Source organism: Equus quagga, chromosome 20 (genome assembly GCF_021613505.1).
Source record: "Equus quagga isolate Etosha38 chromosome 20, UCLA_HA_Equagga_1.0, whole genome shotgun sequence".
NCBI lineage: Eukaryota > Metazoa > Chordata > Mammalia > Perissodactyla > Equidae > Equus > Equus quagga.
The window spans coordinates 13,147,535-13,166,307 of record NC_060286.1 but is presented as its reverse complement, the minus strand read 5'-3'; the positions used below and the strand labels follow the sequence as shown (position 1 = coordinate 13,166,307).

At 37.4% G+C, this 18,773-nt stretch overlaps 1 protein-coding gene across 10 annotated transcripts in view; it reads right to left on the bottom strand.

Annotated features, from left to right (window-relative positions):
- The window catches only part of LOC124231003 (DNA repair protein RAD51 homolog 2), a 560,668-nt gene that overhangs the window by 534,756 nt on the left and 7,139 nt on the right, over nucleotides 1-18,773 (bottom strand). For 8 of the 10 annotated variants that reach the window (XR_006886344.1, XR_006886345.1, XM_046647615.1 and 5 more), the window contains exon 5: nucleotides 15,016-15,132. The exons of 1 other annotated variant lie outside the window; for it this stretch is intronic. Coding sequence is in view for 7 of the 9 variants with exons in the window: in XM_046647615.1 (XP_046503571.1) it covers nucleotides 15,016-15,132 (117 nt within the window). In the remaining 2 variants the exon portion in view is untranslated. Of the gene's footprint in view, nucleotides 1-15,015; nucleotides 15,133-15,410; nucleotides 15,526-18,773 lie in introns of all 10 variants that reach the window. One more of the 10 variants, XM_046647616.1, reaches the window with a different exon arrangement.

Here is an 18,773-nt window from a genome sequence, read left to right as displayed (position 1 = left end):
AGAGTTTGATACTATAAAGAAGAACCAAACAGAAATACTGGAAATGAAGAACACAATAGAGGAGATTAAGAAAAATCTAGATGCACTGAACAGTAGGGCCGATAATATGGAGGAAAGAATTAGCAATTTGGAAGATAGGAATATAGAAATGCTGCAGGCAGAGGAGGAGAGAGAAGTAAGACTAAAAAGAAATGAAGAAACCCTCCGAGAATTATCAGACACAATTAGGAGATGCAACGTAAAGATTATAGGTATACCAGAGGGAGAAGAGAAGGAGAAAGGGGCAGAAAGCCTATTCAAAGAAATAATGGCTGAGAACTTCCCAAATCTGGTGAGAGAGATGGATCTTCAGGTGACAGAAGCCAATAGATCTCCAAACTTTATCAATGCAAGAAGACCAACTCCACGGCATATAGTAGTGAAGCTAGCAAAAGTCAACGACAAGGAGAAAATACTAAGGACAGCCAGGCAAAAGAAACTAACCTACAAAGGAACCCCCATCAGGCTATCAGCAGATTTCTCAGCAGAAACTTTACAGGCTAAAAGAGAGTGGAATGATATATTCAAAAATCTGAAGGACAAAAACCTACAGCAGAGAATTCTCTACCCAGCGAAAATATCCTTCAAATACGATGGAGAAATAAAAACTTTCCCAGATAAACAAAAATTAAGGGAGTTCATTGCCACAAAAGCTCCTCTTCAGGAAATCCTCAGGAAAACCCTCATTCCTGAAAAATAAAAAAAAGGTAATGGGCTACAAAACCAAGAGCAGAGGAGATAAGTAGAAGGACAACAACAGAGAGTAGCAGCTCTTCATCAGAACAGATTAAACCATGGGACGAGAAACAAAGGAAATTGAAGAAAACCAGAAAACAAGACATAAAATGGTAGCTACAACCTCACATCTCAATAATCACTCTAAATGTAAATGGATTGAACTCCCCAATCAAAAGACACAGAGTGGCAGGATGGATCAAAGCACAAGACCCAACAATATGCTGCCTCCAGGAAACACACCTCAGCCCCAAAGACAAACACAGACTCAGAGTGAAGGGATGGAGAACAATACTCCAAGCTAATAATGAACAAAAGAAAGCAGGTGTCGCTATACTAATATCAGACAAGGTAGACTTCAAAGCAAAACAGATAAAGAAAGACAAAGAGGGACAATACATAATGATAAAAGGGACTCTCCACCAAGAAGACATAACACTTATAAATATATATGCACCCAACACAGGAGCACCAAAATTTGTAAAGCAACTCTTAACAGAACTAAAAGAAGACATCAACAACAATACAATAATAGTAGGGGACCTCAACACACCATTAACACCAAAGGACAGAACATCCAGACAGAAAATCAACAAGGAAATAATAGAATTAAATGAAAAATTAGACCAGATGGACTTAATAGATATATATAGAACACTTCATCCAAAAACAGCAGGTTACACATTCTTCTCAAGTGCACATGGAACATTCTCAAGGATTGACCATATTTTGGGAAACAAAGCAAACATCAATAAATACAAGAGAGCTGAAATAATATCAAGCATCTTTTCTGATCATAATGCTATGAAACTATAAATCCACTACAAGAAAAAAGCAGAGAAAGGTGCAAAAATGTGGAGACTAAACAACATGCTTCTGAACAAACAATGGATTATTGAAGAAATTAAAGAAGAAATCAAATATTATCTGGAGACAAATGAAAATGAGAACACTACATACCAAATCATTTGGGATGCAGCAAAAGCAGTCCTAAGAGGGAAATTCATCGCAATACAGGCTCACCTCACAAAACAAGAAAAAGCTCACATAAGCAACCTCAAACGACACCTAACAGAACTAGAAAAAGAAGAACAAACAAAGCCCAGAGTCAGTAGAAGGAGGGAAATAATAAAAATAAGAGCAGAAATAAACGATATTGAAACAAAAAAGACAGTAGAAAGGATCAATGAAACAAAGAGTTGGTTCTTCGAAAAAATTAACAAAATCGACAAACCTTTAGCTACACTCGCCAAGAAAAGAAGAGAGAAATCTCAAATAAATAAAATTAGGAATGAGAGAGAAGAAATCACAACAGATATCAATGAAATACAAGGGATCATAAGAGAATACTATGAAAAACTATATGCCAACAAATTGAACAACCTGGAAGAAATGGACAACTTCCTAGACTCCTACAACCTCCCCAAACTGAATCAGGAAGAAATGGAGAATCTGAATAGGCCAATCACAAGTAAGGAAATAGAAACAGTAATCAAAAACCTCCTCAAAAATAAGAGTCCAGGACCAGACGGCTTCTCTGGAGAATTCTACCAAACATTCAAAGAAGACTTAATACCTATTCTTCTCAAACTATTCCAGAAAATTGAGGAAGATGGAGTACTCCCTAACACATTCTATGAAGCCAACATCACTCTGATCCCCAAACCTGACAAGGACAACACAAAGAAGGAGAACTACAGGCCGATATCACTGATGAACATAGATGCAAAAATCCTCAACAAAATTCTGGGAAACCGAATACAGCAATACATCAAAAAGATTACACACCATGATCAAGTGGGAACTATACCAGGGACACAGGGATGGTTCAACATCCGCAAGTCAATCAACGTGATACACTACATCAACAAAATGAAAAACAAAAACCACATGATCATCTCAATAGATGCAGAGAAAGCATTCGATAAGATCCAACACCCATTTATGATAAAAACCCTCAATAAAATGGGTATAGAAGGAAAGTGCCTCAACATAATAAAGGCCATATATGACAGACCCACAGCCAACATCATACTCAATGGACAAAAGCTGAAAGCCATCCCTCTGAGGACAGGAACAAGACAAGGGTGCCCACTTTTACCACTCCTATTCAACATAGTACTGGAGGTGTTGGCCAGAGCAATTCGGCAGGAAAAAGAAATAAAAGGAATCCAAATAGGTAATGAAGAAGTAAAACTCTCACTGTTTGCAGACGACATGATCTTATATATAGAAAACCCCAAAGAATCCATAGAAAAACTATTAGAAATAATCAACAACTACAGCAAAGTAGCAGGGTATAAAATCAACATACATAAATCAGTAGCATTTCTATACACTAACAATGAACTAACAGAAAAAGAACTCAAGAACTCAATCCCATTCACAATCGCAACGAAAAGAATAAAATACCTTGGGATAAACTTAACCAAGGAAGTGAAGGATCTATACAATGAAAACTACAAGACTTTCTTGAAAGAAATTGACGACGACATAAAGAGATGGAAAGACATTCCATGCACATGGATTGGAAGAATAAACATAGTTAAAATGTCCATACTACCTAAAGCAATCTACAGATTCAATGCTATCCCAATCAGAATCCCAAGAACATTCTTCACAGAAATTGAACAAACAATCCTAAAATTCATATGGGGCAACAAAAGACCCCGAATTGCTAAAGCAATCCTGAGCAAGAAAAACAAAGCCGGCGGAATCACAATCCCCGATTTCAAAACATACTACAAAGCTACAGTGATCAAAACAGCATGGTACTGGTACAAAAACAGGTCCACAGATCAATGGAACAGAAGTGAAAGCCCAGAGATAAAACCACACATCTATGGACAGCTAATCTTCGACAAAGGAGCAGAGGGCCTACAATGGAGAAAAGAAAGTCTCTTCAACAAACGGTGCTGGGAAAACTGGACAGCCACATGCAAAAGATTGAAAATTGACCATTCTTTTTCACCACACACCAAAATAAACTCAAAATGGATCAAAGACCTAAAGATCAGGCCTGAAACAATAAGTCTTCTAGAAAAGAATATAGGCAGTACACTCTTTGACATCAGTTTCAAAAGAATCTTTTCGGACACTATAACTCCTCAGTTGAGGGAAACAATAGAAAGAATAAACAAATGGGACTTCATCAGACTAAAGAGCTTCTTTAAGGCAAGGGAAAACAGGATTGAAACAAAAAAACAGCTCACTAATTGAGAAAAAATATTTACAAGCCACTTATCCGACAAAGGGTTTATCTCCATAATATACAAAGAACTCACACGGCTTAACAACAAAAAAACAAACAACCTGATCAAAAAATGGGCAGAGAACATGAACAGACATTTCTCAAAAGAAGATATGAATATGGCCAATAGACACATGAAAAGATGTTCATCATCACTAATCATCAGGGAAATGCAAATCAAAACTACACTAAGATATCACCTTACATCCGTTAGATTGGCAAAAACATCCAAAACCAAGAGCGACAAATGTTGGAGAGGTTGTGGAGAAAAAGGAACCCTCATACACTGTTGGTGGGAATGCAAACTGGTACAGCCACTACGGAAAACAGTATGGAGATGTCTCAAAAAGTTAAAAATAGAAATACCCTATGACCCAGCCGTCCCATTAGTGGGTATCTATCCTAAGAACCTGAAATCAGAAATCCCAAGAGTCTCTTGCACCCCTATGTTCATCGCAGCATTATTTACAATAGCCAAGACGTGGAACCAACCTACATGCCCAGAAACTGATGATTGGATAAAGATATGGTATATATACACAATGGAATACTACTCAGCCATAAAAAAGACAAAATTGGCCCATTCACAGCAACGTGGATGGACCTCGAGGGTATTATGTTAAGCGAAATAAGCCAGTCAGAGAAAGACGAACTCTATATGACTCCACTCATAGGTGGAAGTTAACATATTGACAAGGAGATCTGATCAGTGGTTACCAGGGAAAAGGGGAGGTAGGGGGAGGGCACAAAGGGGAAAGAGGTATACCCACAACATGAATAACAATAATGTACAACTGAAATCTCACAAGGTTGTAATCTATCATAACATTAATAAAAAAAAATAAAAATAAATAAAAAAAAAACAAAGGCTCACAAGTTAGAAACTATGTGCTAATTTATAAGTTCTAAAACAATGATGTAGACTTTAAGGATAAGTAATTGCTGCCACCAATAAGTTTGTCAGATCGTGAGTGATCACTGAAAAGGGTTCTCCAAACTCCCTTAATTACATATTCTGACACACAAAGAAAAATTTAGTATGATTCTCCAATATATGTATATTTATTATATTATACTATTTTACTGATATGTTCTACACAGTATAAAACATGCATAAAATAGGAATCAAGAAAGAAAAAAGATTAGAAGCATTTAAAAATAGTTTCTATCTTATTAGTTGTACAGATCTTTCATTCTCATAATAACTTACCAACACTTCAGTGAAGCAATGACAATAATAACAAATGAAATTATATTCTTTTTTAAATATTGATTTAAATATTTTGTAATTCCGTGATTGAAATAACAAATGAAATTATATTTTTTTAAATATTGATTTAAATATTTTGTAATTCTGTGATTGAAATGTCAAGTCCTAAGTTCTACTTATTTCAGTATTTAATTGCAATGACTGTATAGTTGAGAAAGAGATAATTGCAAAAATGCAAGGACTGAAATTTTAAAAATATATCATTCATTCTACTTCCTAAATCACTATTTTCATTTTTTAATAACTTTCATCAATTAGCAAAAGTTTTTGTTGAACTTTGGCTAACAAATTTCCATTTTCTCTCATGTCAATCAATTGTTGTTGCAAACTAGTAAAAAGATACTGCATTTTAACATTTTTAACAATTGGTTTCAAAATCAACTGACTCATTTGGAAGATTTTTCAACAGTGTAGAAACTATTGTTACAAGTTTTTAAAAGTGTGCAGATAGTAAAGTTTTCATAAGATACACATACCTTTGACAACAAAAATTGCATGATAAAAGTAACATTTCCAAGCAGTGATTTAAAAAAAACTCTCTCTGTATTTTAATCTGTCTTTAAACAGGCAGTTACTTCCTTACTCATTGTAAAAACACAGCTTTCACTTTGAAGAGATGGAGTAAGGTGTCCCATTGTTGGTTGGTTGGTTGGTTGGTTGGTTGATATGTAGCATATTACATAGCCACTGGTCATACAAAAAGGGTCAGCAAATTCGACATGTCTTTTCATGTAAATAAATGTTTCAGCCATCTTTAAATTCAACAACTCTTTGACAATCTTCACTGTGAAATAATCAAAGAAGCTCTTGTGATTCAAATGATTTTCATGATCATGTCTCATCTCATTAGAGAGTACTATGGAGGTTCTCTAATTTACCAGTCAGATTTTCATAAAAACTAACAACATTGATACCATCCAGAAGCACTCTTCATACATCTGACATCAACTATGTTGCTATAGATTGCTCAAAGATGATGCAACGGAAAAGTTCAGAGAATTTTACAGGGAACATCCATATACCCACCAACTGGACTCAGCAATTACCATTTTTACTATTACGATACTATACTACTCTATTCATCAATCCATCTCTCTACCCATTCATCAATCCATATTAAGATTTTTTAATGCATTTCAAAGCAGGTCAAAAACATCAACACATTTTCCCCTAACAGTTCAGGGAATAAATCATTAACTTGAGTTTAATATGTATGATTATTTTTTAGGTAAATTTTACGTACGATGAAATGCACAAAACTTAAGTGTACCATTTGATGAGTTCCAACAAATGCATACACATAATGCAATCTAAACCCCTATCAAGTCATAATATCACCATTACTCTCAGGAAATTCCCTCATAAACACTGTTTTTTATTCAAGAAGTCATTTATTTTTGAGACTGTGTCTTCCGTGATATATCTTTACTTTCATAGCATATGAGAAAATTTAGTTCTTCATGTATTTCATTACTGAAACAGAATCAACTGATCTGATAATCTGGGCCATGTCAGAAACCTCTGTACTTTAATTATACAGCATCCTTCCACATTGAATAATTTGCTTTAATTCTTGATGCTTCAAATTATCTGCAATGATTTCTATACATGTTCTGAAAGGATCTATTCACAAATGAATCCATTTAAGTTGTTGCCATGTTGTTTCCTATGTTTCATTTCATCCATTTTACTGTAACAGAAAAAATGAGTATGTCTCTCATGTTATTTACTAATAATGTACTACATTTGGTCTTTTGCTATTAACCCAAAAGAGGCTTTTAGTATCTATCATTAATTTTAGTGAAATTTTTCTAGATATTGAACTACGTATCACATGATTTTAAACATCACCGAAAAACTTGGAGAAGTTTGTCTTCCTGTCCTGTGTATGAATATAACTCCATATATCAAACTGTCTTCTTTATAACTTCATAATTTTTGGCCGCCTTCTCAGATGGAACTAGATTGTCATTGATTTTTACATTATTAGTCATAGGAGAATCATCAGCTCTGACTTTTATGTGCACGTGGTTCACTTCTACTCACCATATTAGCATTATCTTCAACACACAGTTTCTTTTCAGGAAACTTTTTATGCCATTTGTCTGTTTTGAGAGATTTGGTTTAGTTGACTCCATAAACCCACCTAACGAGATACCTGTAGAACCACAACTCATCCCAAGGTGCTGAAAATAAAGGTACAAGCAGGGTGCCTCTGTCAATCTTCTGAACCCTTTTCTCAGTACTATACCTGCCATGTGACAGTCTAACATACAGACCAAGTGACGATGCCAATGTCAATCCATATGTTAAATATTAATTAAGGTTTATTTCATTTTTTAGATTGAAATACCAATAAAAGTTCTCATATTTTCTTCCCACAACCTAATGGACCATCTTATATACTCTGCTTTGGAGACTGCTTGTTTTAAAGAGCCCCAAACACTTTTCATGTACTTATTATCATTATCAAAGACAACACGGATCAAATTAATCATCAGAAATCAGTGCAAAGGAAACTTCTGTCAGTAAAAGTTAGAAGTGGATTTTGAAAATGAGACAGGATTACTCTTCAGAGTGCTAACTGATGGAGGAACAGAGGACTGCCTTTCTATACATACTATGTACATGCCAGGTTTTAGATATGTTCTAAGATTTAATGAGCTTAACCCATTAAACACTTTGTGATTTTTAGTGGAAAGGTGAAACAAGCCATCATTTTAATTAAGATGATATATATGAAAATATTCAGTAAAGTATTAAATCCCCTGAAAATGTAAGGTATTATCTTATTATTCCATCTTCAAAGAAAACGTAAAAAAAATCTGAAAAGTTAAACAAGTGCAACTAGCACTTTTCCTACTTCATTATTTTTACATACTGATTCAGTATAGACTTGGGGAAAGTAGAACATTAAGTGAATAACACTGTAAGATTTCTGGGTTTGTTTGGTGGAGTTTTTGTATGTGTTTTGTTTGTTTTTTCACTTTGCATTAGAATTTGGATAACATTTACTTTAAACTATAATAACTAATTTCTAATTCTTTAGCAATCTCAGATCCCCTTCATACATTTTTTCCTATCTTCCCAGCCTCAAAAAAATTTTGTTATATGCAATTTTTATGGGCTGACTGGAGTTAAATTTCATTATTTTTTCAGGTTTACTTAGTGGGTTAAAACATTTCAACATTAATAATTTTTAGCTTCAGATAGTTTAGCTCTGAATTCCAATAGCCAAACCACAAAATTTCAAGTTGTGTTCAGTTCCCAGGTTCAGCTCCAATGGTGGTTAGAAAGACAGAACATGCCAAACCAGAACAGTCTAAGTTATTCGCTTCTTGGAAACTCAAGAGTGAATACAGCATTTACACACAGAAGACACCAGTAGAATACAACCAGCTTCATATAGGTGGAGCCTGAGTTCCACCTCTGCCTGAGACATGTAAAAGAACTGAAAGAAAATAACCAGTAGTGAAGATCACTTGAATAACAACAAGGAAGCAAATATTAATAATTGGCTTGAAGAGGAAAGGGAATTATGCCCAAGAAATGAAAGTCTAACCGTACTAAAGTAAAAACGAAGCCTAGTCATTTTAATCTTAAATGAGATTAAATGGTTGAGATGAACATGAAACCTGGAGCAGCTAGGACCTAAAATCTTACCAAGTTAACTCTCCCCACATTCAAGATGGGGGTGACAGGATGGGGCAATCTGCCAAGCCAATGTTCTGCACAAGGAAAATGAAGGACTGCCTGGCTCTCATCTGAGAAAAGAGAACGTGAAGACTTCAGATCATCTTTTAACAACCTCCCTCACAACCTTGCATCTACTTATTTAAATTTGATCTAATCTGTAAAATACGATTAGGTCTTCAGACTACAGAATCCATCTTAAAAATAACTGACGCTTTAAATCCTAAAGCCAAAACCAAAAGAAAAGCAAACAATCTCAGAAAGGCCAGGTAGCACTGTGCCTTGTAAAAGAAACCTTGATCTTAAATTATTTTACATCAACATGTGGAAGATTTTGTATCTTGGATTCTCTCCACTCTTATTTCATACTAACTACTGCTGCTTTTGAAGTAAACAGAAAGGGAGGCAGAAAGAGAAGGGAGGTAAACAGAGCAGAAAAAAGCAGGAGGACATGAGAATGACAAGTACCCCAAGTTGTACCATTAAAAAAAAATCAAACAGTATCAAGAGAAATAATCACTCATTTAGAAAATCACGTAATACGTGCTATAAGAAAGACTCTACAAAACCTTTATGTAGAAAGAAGTTTATTTCTAAATCAGGGAGTGAGCGAAGCATTGGGAACAATGATCCAATCAATCACATAGGCTAAACTCCTGTGTTACGACAGAGGCCTGATTATCTTGCCTTTCAAACCAGTGGGCAGGATAAACAAGTCAGGTCAGCAGACTGTGTTCTCGGAAGGCCAATTAGACATCTCTCCCAAGTTTTCCTACTGCTCTACTGCTGTTGTTGCACACAGAGCAGACCTGAACCTGACTGCACCTGGAAGGAGAGGAGCCCCACCCTGGCCGACCGGCAGATCCACAAGCAAGAAAAACAAATGTGTGCTGCTGTTGTAAGCAGTATAAGCAACCAAAATTGACTAATAAAGCACTCATGTCTTACACGTCACTGTTTATGCATTTCTTTTACATGCCTGGCCCTTGCAGGCATTTGAGTTTCCAACCCCTGCCTTATTATTTCCTGTGATCTTGTAGGTCACAGCTAACCCTGCCATGAGAAAGAAAAACAACTGAAATATTTAACTGTTCTGCCAAACTAGGACTCTGGTAGCCTGCCTTTACCTTTTGGGGACAGTAGGATAGTCACTCCCAAAGCAAAACTGCCCCACTCAAGAAGGACACCTAGTCTCCTTAAATCATGAACAAATCATAGAAATGAGTCAGGAAATACAAATAATTTAGAAATGTGCCACATTGTTTCTTATCATTTAGAGCAGAATCTAGGTATAACCATCACTGTTAAACGTCACAAAGATTTGGCAGTGCTTCAGAAGACAGGGTTACTCTTCCAGAGGTTCTCTTGAACTGAGATATGCAGATGTTACATCTCTTTTTGTTGACATGAGTTTGGACCAGTTCTCTAGTCCCATAATCTCTAGATTACAACATGAAAATATCTTTTTTGATGATCCCTTTAAATACAATCTTAATTTTACCCAGTCACATTAGCAGCTTTATCATGCATTCTCAGCAGGAGCGATACTGACCCCAAGGCTGAAGCTGGGCTTTGATGGGGGAGGGGAGGAATTTCACTCTTTTTATGTATAAAGCACAGATATCCCTACAGTACATAAACAGATATACAGAATATCTGTGGTATTAAAACCTCATGGGGGGGCTGACTAGGAAAAAATTGTCTAAAAAGGCTCCTGAGGGGGCAATAATGAAAAAAGGATTGAGAAACTCTGATCTGATCTATATTATCTCATATGAGAAGGCTACCATTACGTGGTTTGCTCTCCATGTAATGTAAACTTTTAAAGTTTAAACTTCAAACATATCTTTACTACCAATATTCAGTTCTAACAGACGCAGGATTCTCTGCTTCTGTATTCCGTAAGGAATTTGATGTTCTCAAGGAATGGGACAAAGCCCTGCAGGTCCCTCCCATTGGTGATTCAGCAGACTTGGTTTCTCTTTGATTTCTCCTCTGTTGCTTCTGCTTTCGGCATGAGTAGCACTTCTCTAGTTCCACTTTTAATCTTGGTGCTGTAACCACTCAGTTACACAGATTCAGTGAAGTTCACATAAATCAAAACGCATGACAAATGGATTAGGGGATTTTGAAGTTAGAGTCAGGAAGAAGCAGCTATAAAAATGACAGCAGAAATGTTTCCAGATTTCTCCTTACTCCCTCAGTCATCTCCAGACCTAGTCTAAGTTTACTCAACCAGTTGCCTTACTGCTCACCTCCACCAGACCTAACTTGTACCTCACATTCAGGACTCTAGGTTTGAACTTCAAGCCAGAAACAAAGATCGTGCAAGGCAATTAGACAACTCCGTTGATATCTGTACTAGTTCTCTTTTGCTATGTAACAAATTACCACAAATTTAGCAGCCTAACACAACACCCGTTTATTATCTCACAGTTCTGTAGGTCGGCAGTCCTGCTGGGCTTGACTGGGTTCTCTGCGCAAGGTCTCACAAGGCCAAAATCAAGTGTCGGCTAAGCTGGGCTCCTATCTGGAGGCTGGGGGTTAATATCAATTTCCAGGCTCATTCATGTTGTTGGCAAAATCCACTTCTCTGCAGTTGTGGCTCTGAGCTCCCTGTTTCCTTTCTGTCTGTCATCTGAGGGCTACTCACTGTTCCTAGGGGCCACCTACATTCTTTCTCACACAGCCCCTTCCATCTTCCAAGCAGTAATGGCATCTCAAGTCCTCCTCATGTTTTGAATCTTTCTGGCTTCCCCTTCTTCTTTAGCCAGAGAAAGCATACTGCTTTTAAGGGCTCACATGATTATTTTTAATATATATATATTTTTTTTAGGAAGATTAGCCCTGAGCTAACATCTGCCACCCACCCTCCTCTTTTTTGCTGAGGAAGACTGGCCCTGAGCTAACATCCATGCCCCATCTTCCTCTAGTTTATATGTGGGATGCCTGCCACAGCATGGCTTGATGAGGGGTGTGTTGGTCCTCACCCGGGATCCAAACCGGCGAACCCCAGGCCACTGAAGTGGAACATGGGAACTTAACTGCTGCGCCACTGGACTGGCCTCTATATGATCCCATTTATATGAAATGTTTATAAAAATGCAAATTTATAGAGACAGAAAGTAAATCAGTGGGTACCTAGGGCTGAGCATGGGAGCAGGGATTAACTATAAATGGGTATGAGGGAACTTTTTAGGATGACGGAAATGTTCTAACACTGAATTTTGGTGATGATTTACTATAAATTTACTAATATAATTGAATTATACATTTACAATGGTTGAATTTTATAGTATTTAAATTGTACCTTAATAAAATTATTTTTTTAAATAGCAAAATGATTTATGAAAAGAATGCAAGCTCATTAGTAATCAGAAAAATGAAAATTAAGATCATAAAAATGGGGAAAAATTAAGAAGTCTGATAATAGCAAGGCAAGAACATAAGAAACAAGAGGAATTCATGCCCAGCCCACAGGAATGTAAACAGGCACAACCCCTCAGGAAACCATTCGTCCTGATTCTGCAAAGTTACGTATGTGCATACTCTATAACCAGCAAATCACTCCAAAGTAGACACCCTAGATAGGGGCCAGATACTAAATATTTTAGGCTTTGCAGACCCTGAGGTCTCTGTCACAACTAACTGAACTCTGCCTTATATTACGACAACAGCCACAGACAAAATGTAAGCAAATGAGGTTAGCTGTGTTACAACAAAACCTTATTTACAAAAACAGGCAGCAAGCTGCATTTCACTGGGCAGTTTGCCAATCCTTGCCCTAGAGAAATACCTGTACACGTGAGCCAGCAGACAGGGACAATCATTTCACAGGATTTGTTGATATTAGCAGCAAACTGGAAACAACCCAAATGTTCACTCACAGGAGAAGGGATGAATAAATTGCAGCATATTTTCAAAATAGAATATGATACAGCAGTGAAAGTGAATTATATTCTTGTTATGCACAACAACATAGATAAATCTTAGAAAACAGTATTAAGTAAAAAAACAATTCATAGAAGAGATAAGATATGATTTAATCACAGATACATGATTTAATAGAACTCAAAAGTAAGCAAAACTAAATAAAATGTTGTATTTTCTATGTATATAGGCAATAAAGGAAAACTATAGGTGCAAATTACTATCAGGAAAAAAAGTAGAGGAATAGCAGAAATTCAGGATGGAGGTTACCTCCCAACAGAAGGCCAAAGATAGGATCAGGGAGGAGCCCACAGTTAGTTTCAATGGTTTTGTTATTGTTCTGGTTCTTATATTGGGTCATAGGCTTATAAGAGCTCATAACTTATACATGCAAAATGTACTTAATCTTGTATACTTAAAATATATATCAAAAGTTCGGTGTTTAATAAAAGGTAATCAGAAATACTCCCTGTACTCAGCCAAGAAATCCCAAAAAGACTGAAGAGGCTACCTGTAGCTGAAATTGAAAGCTGAGAACTTGCCACTAATAAGCAGTCAGGGTATTTATATTCCAAGTTAGCCAAGTAAATCATGACAGAACACCTAAATGGCTTGTAACTACTGCTTGGATTCAGAAAGAATTGATAAAAGCTAAATGAAAAGTATTGAAAATTATTCTAAAACTTAAAAAACAAAAAGTACTTGTTGGTTAATCTTCCTTAAGTTCAATTTTTTGCTATTTAAATAGGTTAAGTTTATAACTCTGGATCTCTATTGTTATAAATCTATTTGAGCAAAGTTGAACCAAATAGAGCACAAGAAGATAATGCAAAATAGGATTCTGGCACCATCTGGTGGCAGTACACTGCAACAGCAGGTTCTAATTTTTTTTTTTTTTAAGATTAACTCATTCATTCACTTATCAACTACCTAATAGGCATCTCCTAGACACAGCACACACACATATTTTTAAATCTTTCTTGGAATGCAAGAAGTAAGGTATAGTATCTAAAACAGGTTCCTTATCTTCAAGGAAAAAAATCTACAGTTAAATTTATAACCATCAATGTAAGAATCTACTCTTATTCAGAAGTTTGCTTAAAGTATCTACGCCCCTAGAACTCTCAGGCAAGAAGTCCCTCAGGAGAGTGCTCGCAAACACAGTCTACTGAGTCACCACATCAGGACCAGAAGCACACCAACGGAGGTTTCAAGGAAAAGACCTGTGGTGCTTTTAAAATGTCTACCCATTGACACTTCTCTCAAAGGGGAGAGTCTAATTTCCCTTTCCTTGAATGCGGGCTAGATTTAATGACTCGCCTCTAATGAAGGGAATGTGGTGGAAGTCACAGTGCGCCTTCCACAGCTAAATCATCAAAGGCATTGCCCCTTCCATCTTGCCTTCCTGTGGGTCCCTCCCCTGGGGGATGGCAGCCACGTTGTGCTTGAGGAGACTCCAGCAGGCTCTGGAGAGCCTGCCTGGGGAGGAGCTGTGACCTCCTGCCAATAACCAGCACCAGCTTGCCAGCCACGTGAGCGAGCAGCCTTGAAAATGGCCTCCAGTCCCACCAAATCTTCAGATCCTGTGTCCCTTGTCAATATTGCTGAGCCAAGCCACCGTCAAAGAAACAGAAATGAACCTTTACTGCTGTTTTAAGCCACTTAGTTTTGGAGAAATTTGTTATGCAACAACACAGAACTAATACAACAACCTATTTACTCCATAGAACCAAATTTTATCTTCAGCAGGAAGTAAAAATTGCTCACTTCAGTCTAATACTATAATTTGCCCACGTTAATAAAATTTCAAATTTTCCTTCCTAAGTAGTGATCCTTTTTGAATTCCCTCAGATTGTTTCATATCATTTCATAATATTCATCACTTTCTAATTTGAAGAAACAACAACCTAAGCAGACTTCAGTCAAAACCTCCAAACAACTGTGCTAGGTACTGAGTGGAGAACCATGCCCTTGAGGAACTTACCATTTAATGCAGATTAATATTCATGAAATAATTTATGCATTTTAACTAAAGTTTTTCCCCTTGCTCTGAAGGTTATAGGTCAATAGAAGAAGGTTTAGGAAGTTTCTCCTTTACCTCTGTGAGGGATCCACAAGCTACGCCACCATGCAGGGCCTCATCCAAAGCAGAAAGGGTTGTAGGCAAGAAGGCTGGCGAGAGAGCACCAGACCTTTGTGTCTTTATCCCATAAGCCTGAACGAGAAAAAGATTGAGTTCAATCTCTTTACCTATTCAAAAACATAAACCAACTCCAAACCTCAAATTTTGACAGCTAGAACCCCAATCCATCTTCCTTTCCTCTGTTCTTTATTTGTTCAACGAATATTTACCCTGTACCAGGGACTGTGCTACGTTTGGGGGATATGATATAACAGCCCCTGCCGTCACAGTACTTACAGTCAACCAGGAACTATGAAATTAGGACTGGAAACAGGGCAATTACAATACAATTAATAAGAGGTATTGCATACCTGATCAGTGTACCTGATCTGGATTTTGTGATCCAGGAAGGGTTCATGAAAGATCTGGATGCCTGAGCTAACATCTGAAATAGCTGTTAGACAGGCAAAGGAAATGTGCATGTTCCTGCCAAAGAGACAGAACGTACAAAGAAAGGTCAAGAAGCAAGAAAGAGAGGAAATAGAAACTAACAAAAACTACAAAAAATCATTTTGTCTTTTTTTTTTTTGGTGAGGAAGATTGGCCCTGAGCGAATATCTGTTGCCAATCTTCCTCTTATTGCTTGAGGAAGATTGTTGCTGAGGTAACATCTGTGCCAGTCTTCCCCTATTTTGTATGTAGGATACTACCACAGCTTGATGAGTGGTGTGTAAGTCTGCAGCTGGGATCCAAACCCGCAAACCCTGGGCCACTAAAGCAGAGTGCACAAACTTAACCACTTTGCCACCAGGCCAGCCCAAAAAGAGTTTTTTAGAATGGTTGAAAGACAGAGTATGGTCATGGTGTTGCAAGCGATGAGGGTGGAAAAATAAGGAACCAAGTTCTAAAGAGCCGTGTCGAATTTTGCAGTTTACACTGAGAGTAACAAGGAGTGACAAGGTCAAGTTATTTCAAACCCAGGCTGGTTTGCAAAGAATAGCTTGAACATAGGTGTGGTAGACTGGCCCCCCCACAAAGATATCCACATCACATCCTTGGAACCTGTGAATGTTAACGTCATTTGGAAAAAGAGTCTCTGCAGATGTGATTAATATGATTCAAGTCCCCTAGATGTATAAGAACACTTGCCTCTCTACAACCTCTAACATTAACAATCACTACTATTTTATTAAGTTGTCCAAATAAACTGAGGTCAAGCCACAGAAGTGTAATCATTCGTTCAACAAATATTAATTGAGTGTCTACTGCACGCTGTATACTATGAGCAGCTCTGAGCATACAGTGGTAAACCAAACATAGTTTCTACCCACTTGAAGTTTATAATTTAATAAATCAACGTCTCAAATCCAAGGGTCCTCTGCCTCCGTGAGGATGTGGGAGACCAGCAGAAATGTGCCCACTCTCGTCTAACCTCCCTACTGAATTCTTAGCTCAGTTAAACCATGGATTACCGCAGATTTTCCTTTAAGGCTATATTCAGGTACAATGAAATAGCTAGAGAAGCTACAGGAAAAGGTGTGTGCTTTGCATCTGATTTAGAAATACCTGACTATTGTCTACCATCTATCAGGCAACATAGGAGGGCATGGGGATACTTCACCAAACATGTAAAGGCAGCCCAATCTGTTAACATTAAGGTGCTTCCTTTACAACTATCATTAGGAGAATAGTAGACTTGGTGACTCAAAAAAATAATAAAATGAAGCAACAGAACAAGACTTCAGAAATAACAGTATGTACATAAATGAAACAAAGAGGAATATTGTGATATGACACTCCACCAGTTTTTCTTCCACTTGGGTGGCTGTGTCTTCTCAGACTCATCATTGTCCGATCTATTTTTAAATGTTAGCTTCACTCAGGAATTGCCTTGGGTACACGGACCTTCTTCCTGCACATACTTTCTAGGCAATGACTCATCCATTCTCATGGCTTTGATCATATTTACAGCAGAGACTCCCAAATGCATACTTCTAGAGCAGACCTCAGCTTCAAGCTGCAGTCCACGTATTTAACTGCCTACTTCACATCTCCACTCAGTGTTTCACGAGCACCTGAACTTCAACGAGAACTAACAGAATTCAGCCCCCTTCAAACCGGATCCTCTTCCAGTGTTCCTTATCTCAGGAAATGGTACCACCAAGTTTCTTAAAGCAAAAATCAGGGATTCATGTCTGACACTTCCCTCTACCTCATCACCACCCACAGCCAAACAATCACCAAACCCTACTCACTCTACCCCTAAATAGCTCTCATAAAGTTGACATTCTACCCTCCGCATTAATACCACACTGATAATCCAAGTCACAATCACTTCCTGTCTGGAATACAGTAATAGATACATAACTAGACTTCATCAATGTTTTCCTGCTCCTTTTCAATCACTTGACTATGTTTAAGACTGAATTTTTAAAAACGCATGTTAGATTATACCCTTTTATGACTTCTCATTGCTCTCAGAATAGTCCAAAATCCTTAACATAGTCTGTGACCTGACTCCTGCTTACTTCTCCGGCTTGGTCTCTTGCTGCTCTCTTCCTCACTCCTACGTTCCATTCACACCAGCCGGGCTGGATTACCATACCAGCACCATTCTCCTTCTCTTCACAGGGCCTTGGCATTCGCTCCTCCCACTGCCTGCGAGCTCTTCCCGCTCATCTCCCTCCCAACTCCTCTGCCCATATCTCCCCTATTCATCCTTCAGGTTTCAGCTTAAGTGTCACTTCCACAGGGGAGCCTTTCTGACCCCTAAACTAATACCGCTTGTTATTAAGTTTCAACGCTCCTTGTATTTTTCCTTCACAGGACTCATCACCACTACAATTAACTAAGTTATTTATATTATTCTTTGTTTAATGTCTGACTTCTCCTACTAGACAGTAAGCTACATAAGGGCAGGAACTTTATCAACCTTGTTCACTATAATATCCCCAGTACCTGACAAAGTACCTGAAATATGGCTGGCACTCAATAAATATTGGTTGAAGGAGTAAATGATTGAATAAATGAACAAATAAAAAAAAGTCTTTCTTGGAGGAATGAACTAAGGCTAAGCCAATGTTGAAGGCAAGACTCAAATCTAAAGAATGCTACAAGGGTGAATACACAACAAAGGAGAAAGACGTCTTCTTGAATTGGCATTTGGAGTAGGACTGAAAGTGGTGATGGAAGAGGAGACTGAAGTTGAATTTCCTGTCCATGCTTTCTAATTTAATTACCTAAATGGAAATATGCTGTAGATATTGACCAAGCAGAAGGACAGATGTCAAATGAAAATGTTTTCTTGGTACTTTACAACCTTCAAAACAGTAACAAGTTAATTTGGACCCAGACACAGAATCATCACACGGTATTTTAACTCTCTAACTTCTCCCATAAAACAAAGTGAGCTGTTCAAAGCTAAAGATCAATTCCAGAGATAAGACTTGTGCCCATCTCTAACTCCGATTCTAATTCTTCTGACTATTCTCCTTTAAGGTATTTTCCTTAGACCACAAGCTAAATCTGAACAAAAGAAAATACTTCATCTGTTCATTATTTCAGAAGCTTTTTTTGTTTTTCATTTGTTTTTTGGTGAGGAAGATTTACCCTGAGTTAATATCCACTGCCAACCTTCCTCTTGTTTTTTTTTTTTTTTTTCTTGAGGAAGATTAGCCCTGAGCTAACATCCGTGCCAATCTTCCTCCATTTTGTATGCGGGATGCCTCCACAGC